The following is a 9,001-nucleotide window of genomic DNA, read 5'->3' on the forward strand; positions in this document are numbered from 1 at the left end:
AACGTAACGTGTTTTTTTTTACATTTTCTCTTTAAAACTAAAATATGAGTTGAGACACATAACTGTGATTCCCTTTTAAAAAAATCCTCAGAACTTCATAAAATAATTTAGTGGAGTTTCGTCTTTTTTTCCAGGTAATTTTCACTTCATTTTTGGATTTATAAATTTGTATTCTGCCTCTACATGTTTGATATTTGTCATACAACAGAAATATATATATATAATGTGATTTTTGCTTTAAATAAAAATAACAAATTTGCTCCCTTTAATTAGGTGTTTTTGGACAGTTTCATCTTAATTATGGAATTATTGTAATGAAAAAGAGGAAACGGGTTGTACCAAAAAATATACATCAAGCATTACCACCAGAAAAAGCTTTAAACTCCCACTCTGATCGTCTTTTGATCTATTTTAAATTCATTCCCAGTGGTCTTTTAATTTTGATAATGCTGCTTGTTGCCAACATAAAAAAAAAAAACTTTGTCATAGACATAGTTTCTGCAGTTCAGCAGGAAGTTCACAGAGTTGTTGGGGCAGAGTAACCCTGCCCCCACTACCCCTAATCCATCCATTTACATGCTCTCCCTCTAGCTTACAGCCCTTCTCACCTCCAACCAAACATTAGCGGTGCAACAAAAATGGCAGCAATATCAGAGCAATCCAGCCATACAGTTTTCAGCCAAATGCCAAGTCATACGAGGAAAATTAAGACGTTAATGGATCTATGAGTCTCCTAGTGGATGCATCAGAATGGAACGGAGCGAGGAACTTGTGGCCCAAATGGAGCATTTTTCTACCTCCCAAATATGATCTTTTTCAAACAGCATTTTTTGCTCACAACAATTTGAATAAAGAAATACTCAGAAATGCAATTGTTAGCTTAAGTTTCTTAATATATGCCCTTCAAAATGCTACAAGAACCTGTTTAAAACACCAAAAACATTTTTTTTGTCAGAGTCAAGATAAATTATTAAAGCAAATTGTAAAGCTGGAAAAAAATGCTTAAAATACTCAGAACTACTAAGAGTTAATGCAAACTTTCAATTATTTTTCAAAATAAAATGCTGCATGGAATTCAGATTGTTCTCAGTAGTTATTAAAGATGCAGCAGATGTAGTGAATAAGTGCTGCACCCATTCATCTCCACATCCATCGGAGGGTGAAGGCGGGGTTTGCCATTGCAGCGGTTTAGTGGTGTAATTAACAATAGATAAATGAATTACTGTGGTATTGAGACAGCAGCCTGACAGACTTTCATTCGGTTGTTTAAATCAGAAGTTTCTTCCACAGACTCTGAAAAAAACAGCTTAAGTTTTTCTGTGGAGACTTGATTTTTTTTTCACTTGCTTGAACTGCAGCCATTTTGATGCTATTTAATATTTGTTGGTCTTATTTTATCTTTTTTGGAGCTATGGAAACTAATAAATTAAAGTTGTATCAGTCAAACTATCTGTCTGTCTGTCTATTTTTAATAATTTAAGCAAGGACTTTTCCAGATGAAAGAAATTAGGTTCTTTCACTGCAGCTGAACAGGTGGAAAAATTTGGGAAAATGTCAGGGAAAAAATTCCGAAATAAAAGCAACTGCCAAAGAGCAATCAAAGTCCGAACATCCTAGACGAGAGACTTTGGTTATATCCAAAGTCCAACCCTAATCCTTAACTACTACTTACACTGTAAAAATACTATAAAGTAGGGGACGATCTAGTGCCCTGATTTTAAACCAATTTAAATACCGTGCTCACTACTTTTTTTTTTTTTTCTTAAACATCACCGAAGTGAAAATCTAATCAAAATGAAAATTTTATGTCTATTTTTGACTCCACTGTGTTCTTATAATGAGCACGTTGAGGATTTATTAAAAAATATATATTTAAACACGTTTTTTTTTTCACAAAAATTGCTCAAACGCAATGCATTATGGTCTATATTTGCCAATGTACTGAGCATCGATGCACAATGGTTTTTCGCATAGACTTCTGGGAAATTTTAGATTCAGACTGCACTCCAAATTGGTGAAGACACTTTATAGTGCACTAGGGAGTAGTGAAGGAATTCGGACACGGCGTCTGTGTTTGAGAACAACCTCATTTGTAGCTGAAGATACAAAAACACAATCAAAATCATTTCAGATCTTGATGGTTAAAGTCTGAAGCCAAAGATGTAAAAGAAAGGACCTCTGGTGAAACAGAATAAAGTCTCTTCTTAACCCCGCGTGCAGACGCCTCACTGCAAAGTGGGTTAATTAGTTAACTAAACTCTAAAGAAAGTCAAGCTTCATCAGGCGGGTGATTGACAGCTGCCTGTCCTCCCATCAGTCGCAAAAGACCCTGCATTTACTGGCCTGGAGCTAACCTCTGCAAACTCTGACACTCAACCCTGACCCTGCTGTGCACACACACACACACACATGCACATGTGCACAAGCTAAAACAGTGATGCTCAGAAAGAGCCTGACAGATATACGAGAGGAAAACTCGTGCACAAACATTCCTCTTCACTTTCTCAGAAAAGCACAAAAACACACTCATGCACTTTAAAAAACAACCTCTTCCCCCGCCGGTACACCCCCATCACCCCCCCCCCAGCTGTTGTGCCTATAGTGCATACTTGCACAGATAAAGAGGGGCCTTATTCTAAGGCGAGCCATTCTACTTGACCTTCGCTGAGCCTTTTCACTCTTTCTCTGCCTTCAAACCGTCCTCTCTCCGCTCAATGCGGCTGCTCCATCACCGCTGAAGGCTGCGCCGCCACGGCAAGTCCTGAAGGGAGGGGGGGGGACACCCCAGCACGCACACACATGGGCACGCACTCACAGAGATCACTCTGACTTCAAAGTTAGTGTGCATTCATTAATTGGCCTTTGAATTGATATCAGAGGGTCACAATAAGAGTGTGAAAAGAAAAAGAGGCTTTAATGAAGCATAGAGCAGCCATTCATCTGCAGATAACTATGTTTTCATGCTTGGATAGTCATCATGCATGGGCTTATCAGAAATAAACCCCACCACAGAGGGAGGAGTGTGAGCCGAGGAGGGAGCGACAGCACAGCCCCGGGGTAGAGGCGAGTGATTTGGTGCTCGCCACTTGTCCCTCATGCCCCCCTTTGCCCTCGTGCCCACGAAACTGACTGAGTGACACATTCATTCTTTCAAAGAACACACAGAGACTCTTCACAAGACACTTGGCTCAGGCCGGGGACAGTCAAAGGCTATTATCGGATCGGCGCGGAGCGTTTTAGTCCTGCCTTTGTCAGATGTGATGAGACAAAAACAGCAACTTTTCACATGTAAGGTCCATCATGATCGGCTCACTCTGGCATGTGGAGTCTGAGCTGATGAAAGTGCAGTTGAAAGGTTATAAAGGTCACAGTGCTGTCTGGTTTGTAATGGTCTGAAACAACAGATGAAAACTAATTTAATTTAAAAAAAAAGGAGAACTCAAGCATTTTGATTCAAACAATTCATTGAGTAAACCAAGAAAGTTGAGCATATGTGTGTCTGTCTTTGTCACAAACTCTGTCCCTGGGATTACGCCCCCCACCCCCCCTGCCATGTAACGTTTGGACCAAAGCAGCAGTAGAAGCTCATTGACTCACATTATTTACACAAACAAAGTCCTGCTCTGTTTCTGTGACAAAACCTCGGTGGCTCTTTCATGTATTGTCTGGTGGCGGTTCCCCATTGTCCCCTCCCCGGCCGCTGGCTCCGGCGCTGGCCCTCAATGAGCCCCACGCAGCAGAATGGAGGCAGATTGAAGGAATGCACCTCAATAAACCTAATTATGACATGATGACTGCGCTCACCATGGAAGGGCTTTTTCAAAGATCCCGGGCTTATTCAATTAGCCCTTTCCAGGATCCTCTTTCACTAAAATAAAGTGACCCTTCTGACTGTTTGCACTGCAGAGTGCAGCGTGTGTGCGTGCGCACGTGGTTGTGTGTGCATGCATACAGACAGCTCACCCTAAATGGAAAAGGATTGGCTCTCAACAAGGCTCCACTGTATTATCTGGATCATTTCACCTGACTTCATTCAGCTCAGAAAGATGCACTTTGAAAATCCGTGTGCGGAGGGGTGGGGGGGGGGTCTGTTTTAATCATTTGTCTGGGGGTTAATTGCGATGACATCAGTGGAAAGCACACCAACAGTCCTTGAGGAGCAAACCTGCAACCAAACCAACATTTATCTGATGGAAAAGACGCAAAATTCATCTGGAGAAAAGAAACTTTTTTTATATTAAAATTACATGATAAATAGATTTTTTTTAGGAAATTCAACGTTTATTGAAGTTTTTAATTTAGTTTTTTCCCAGTTATGCGTCATGGAGTTTGTCTCCAGGAAAGGTGGACCTTCTTCCTCGCGCTCGCGGGCTGCGCGCGGACGGAGAGGAAGAGTCGAACCAAAGGCAGAGGGGCGGCGTCGCTCCGCAGATGAAAGTGGGATGAAATAAAAGAGTCGATTTAATCTGCTTGGGGAGATTTGCGGAACGAGCGGGGTGGTGCGTGGAAAGGGGGCTTTTGGTGCGGCTGCGCTCTCCAATCCGCGCGCAGCGGCGGGACGGGTGGCCGGGGCCCCCATTGTGAAAATGCGCTCCGGGCCAGACTGAGGTTCTCCGAGGAGAACATTGGCCCCCATTCACCCAAAATACTCTTTAATATACTCCCGCTGTCGTTAACTGCGGCATAGCACAATATCGACATCATTTGGAGGACATTATTAATGTTGGGGAGGGCAAGGCCGGGGCTGATCAAAGACTCAAACACGCGGGATGAGCCGACTCACAGCTGCCTCTGTTCGGGGGGAGGGGGGAGTCAAAAATCAAAATCATATAGTGATACATTTTGGAGAAGCTGTCCAACTTTGCCAGTTTCTCTTCCGGGAGTTTTACGCGCGGGGTTAACTGAAGAGCGCGCACTGTACCATCTCCAAGAGATCTAAAATGTTTTAGTCTTCTTCTGGATCGGCTGCATGTGACACTATAGGTGAGAACGCAGGCCCCGTAGGCCGCGCACGGAGCCCCGCCTGAATTATTCATCCCTCCATGCGACCTCATAATGCGCGCCGCGCGGCTTTTTCTTCCCCAAAGTGAACCTCTCCTTTTTCCTGCTTTTCTCGGGCTGAATTTTAAGCAGGTCGCCGTCTTTTTGTCGGGGCAGCCAAAGCTGTTTCCAAGCTGGCCTTTTGTCCGCGCGCAGCCCAAGCATGAGCCTCAAATGGACTCTCGCTCCTTTGTCTCCCAAGTTCATCCCCGAGCTTCCCGTTGTGCGCGCGAGGCGTGTCTTTGTGAGGAGATGGAAACCGTTGAACAAATGTTTGATCAACTCATCTGGGGGACATTTTGTCTCTTCAAACTGGACTCCTTCATCTCTCCTCCCCACTGACGCGCAGACCAGGCGCGGGAAAAGGTGGGTTAAATGTTTGCGTTTGGCGGCTTGAACTGTGCAAAAAAAGTTTGAAAGTGGATCGTTTGGCAAATGTTAAACCCTGATGTGATCGAATTACTATAAGCTAAGGTTTTAAAGCATGTATTTATCCGAGTTTTTCTACAGTTTTTATTCTGTTGACAAACTTTTAAACGGAGAAAAACTTTTTGAAATCTTGACAAATCCATGTTCTAACCACAAGCTTCCAAGCGAAGCGACCACGTGTTGAACGAAAACTGCGCAACACGAGGAGCTGGCGCGAGGATGAGAGTGAAAAATGAAGTGATGATATCCTGAGGAGGTCCTAATGAGGTTAATGTTTAATGCGATGATCATCAAAGCTGGTTACATCACTTTCCTGCAAATTGGTTGTTGTATGAGGACCGAGAGGAAACGCTCAATTCATGCGTAATTCTTTGGAATTTGTTTTAGAAAAATCTTTTCTTGTTCATAATTCATAGTTAATCTGCACGTGAAACTTTTTTAAATGATCAATCAAACTAAATGGAACAGAGTGTTGGTAAAGCTGCAGATTTCCTGCGCAGACTTATAGTAACATTTCCGTTTATCCATCTACTGCTTTTAACCCGCGTGCGCACACACGCATAGCTCCTTTTTCCCGCACAGAGCCATCACCTGCTACTTGATTTACGGGACGGCCTCATGGGAAAAGCATTACTGACATACAGTCGATAAAAAATTACAAGAACCCTCCACCCACATCCAGCAGCTCCATGGCGCGCCGAGGAGAACACGAAGGATCTAAAGATCTCCACGCTTCTGAACAGAAATGGCCCGAAAGTCTCACAGCAACAGCTGGAGGAAAGTGACTCACATCTGTCTCCTAAGATTCCCTCGATGCTGTGTTTGGTCCTCCGCTCGCTGTCCTCCTGCTCTTTCTTCTCGATCTCCTCTTCATCCTCCTCTTCATCGCCCTTGCCTCCAAATTTACTCCGCATCATGCGACTGATGGAGCTCACTGTGACGTTTGATTCAGAAAAAAACCGTTAATGTTCAAGTTATAGAGAATGGGAAAATAGAATAATTTATATAATTATGTTTCATTTTATTCTGTATAGTTTTTTATGTTTTGGGGATTTTTTCGCCCTAAATTTTAAAAATACAGATTTTCCAAAAAGTTTTAAAGTTAAATATTTGTATTAGGTCGTTTTTTTCTGTCCCGTTTGTACCTGAGGGAACGTTGTTGCGGTCACACATCCCATCCTTCAGTAATTTATCCCGAATCTCCCAGCTAAACATACCCGGGTGTTCCCGCTTGTACTCCTCTATTCTCCTCTCCACGTCCGGCGGGGTTCCCTGCGTAAAGCACACAGAGTTCGGGTTAGTTTGGTTCTGTTGGCTCTTCGTTCCACTAGTTGCTCGTCACCAGATCCGACAAGCCTGTCTTTAAGGTGGGGGTAACATCCTCCTCCTTGCTCCCGTACCTTGGGTTTGCTGCCTCCGATGGCTCCGGGTCGGATAGAACCCGTCTCCTGGTACCGGCACAGGATTTTGGACACGCAGCCGTGGGAGACGCGGAGCTGTCGGGAAATGACGCACGGCCGGATCCCGTGGTGGGCCATCTCCACGATCTTGTGGCGGATGTGGTTGGGCAAAGGTCTGCCGTTGATGAAGACTCCTCCGAGCTGGTTGACTCGGCCTTGACCCAGCGGGGTGGACACTGCGTTCAATCACAGCATCCACAGTCAAAACGCGTCAACCATCACTGGGGGGCAATAAAAGTTTCACGAGGCCGTGTAAACATGCAAACGAGAGCAGCTGAAGCGGATCGTGTAAAACACACACACAACTGAGTCTGAAAAAGCAGCAAAACAGCCAACAAAGCAACATTTTTGGGTCACATGCTTTTTCTGTTCTGTTATAGTATTTTATTTTGAAAGGGAATTGGACTTTAATTTAAAAAGTAGTAGAGAAAGTTAAGAAATCCTCGTAGAGTTTTACCTTCCAGGGGGAAGCCGCTGCGGGGGTAGTTCTGGGCCAGCGTGGGTCGCATCATCCTGGGTACCGACCCCGCTAACGCAGTCATCCCGCCTGCGCCCCGCCGCCGCCGCGCGCGCGCGCTGCCCGCTCCAGCAGCGCCGACCTGCAGCACGAGGATTAAACAACCCTCTGGAAGTTAGCCTCGGTAGGCCGAAGCCGGGATAAGCAGCAGTGTCCCGGGACAGCCGGGCCCCTCTGCGGAGTCCAGTTTGACCCACTGATGTGAGAAGCTGCGGTTCGGGTCGTTAAAGGAGCCTTTCTGGGTAGATTTGGTCCGGTTCGCCAGCGCTGCTGCGTTCGGTTGCCGGTTCGAAGATGTTGCTGCTGTTTGTTGACACTCGGTTGAAAGTGAGAAGACACCGTGAAGAGGAGCGGAGCCTTCCTCCGGCCCCGGCAGCGCTCCGGACTCTGATTGGTCGAGAGTATGCGGACGGCACGAGGCGGGGCGCGCAGATTGGACGAAGTCGGGAACTTTGGTCCAATCATGAACGCTGTCGCAGTTGGTTCGCTCCAGAACAGAACAGCATTCTTAACTGAGACCGTCCGAACCGTCAAAATGTAAACTCTCTGAAAACAGAAAAATACGCAAAAAGGATCTATTTAAAAATACTTTTTTTCCTTTAAGTCACTTTTTTTTGTTGCTTTCATTGATGATTTTTGACAATTGTAGAAGTTTAGTGGGTCTCCAGAGTAATTCTAGTCAATAATAATCTTGAACTTTCCAATAAAAGTGTCCAACTTTCGATGATTAATTACATATGGTTTTACAAATATTACTTTTTTCCCAAAGACGCAGATGTGAGCAACATCAGGAAAAAAACAATGAAAGTTGGCCTTTACATTTGTATGATCGATTTAAGATCTTTTTTTTTCATCCAAAATTTGATGTTTGGAAAAAAATATATTCAAATTCAATCCATTAAAAACATATTATTAATAAAAAAAATAATATGTCTCGACAAAAAAGTAATTTTGGACATTTGAAATATTTGCTGTTTTTTAAATAATTGTGATTTATATTTTTGTACTTTGTACTTTCAGAACTCCTGCATGAATCTATCAGTCATTTGAGTTCCTAAAAAATTTGTGCATGAATTTGTGTATTTGTGCTCAGATGATCAAAAGCTGAAAAAAAACTTTTTTTAATAATCAACTTTGTAATAATGACAGAAAACATTCCTCTCCTGCACCCTTAACGCACCGATGGCGCACACAATTACGCACATCTCCTAATTTGTTGCCACCACATGCATCCGTCACACAAAAGGTGCCGCAGAAGCTGCGCTACAAGGAATTTATTGTGGTCTTCAGATGGTGCACTGGCCAGTCAAGAGTGTCCGGGGGGAGGACGTGCGCCACAGCAGGAGACGACGCCAGAGCGGCCGTAAAGCTCGTCTAGCTCACTGCTCCTGAAGAGGAGCGGGGCGCACTAACGCCTCCAAATGTCTCATAATCAATATCTTCACTATGAAGACCAAATGGTGCAAAGACTTCTGTTGACGCTCATGGAGGATTGGGGGATGCGTCGAGGGTCACAACATCCTTTGGTTCACAATCAGACACTTAATAGCAGATT

The 9,001-nt window shown here is 44.1% G+C and overlaps 1 protein-coding gene across 1 annotated transcript in view; it reads right to left on the reverse strand.

Moving 5' to 3' along the window:
- Positions 1-7,471, reverse strand: part of pax3b (paired box 3b) — a gene marked incomplete in the record, with an annotated part of 23,770 nt that extends 16,299 nt beyond the window's left edge. Inside the window, 4 exon segments of the mRNA XM_024277580.2 lie at positions 6,260-6,403; positions 6,615-6,741; positions 6,870-7,105; positions 7,387-7,471. Coding sequence (XP_024133348.1) covers positions 6,260-6,403; positions 6,615-6,741; positions 6,870-7,105; positions 7,387-7,471 — 592 coding nt within the window.
- Between the last annotated feature and the right edge of the window lie 1,530 nt (positions 7,472-9,001).

The sequence above is a fragment of the Oryzias melastigma genome, linkage group LG13, assembly GCF_002922805.2.
Source record: "Oryzias melastigma strain HK-1 linkage group LG13, ASM292280v2, whole genome shotgun sequence".
Taxonomy (NCBI): Eukaryota; Metazoa; Chordata; class Actinopteri; order Beloniformes; family Adrianichthyidae; genus Oryzias; species Oryzias melastigma.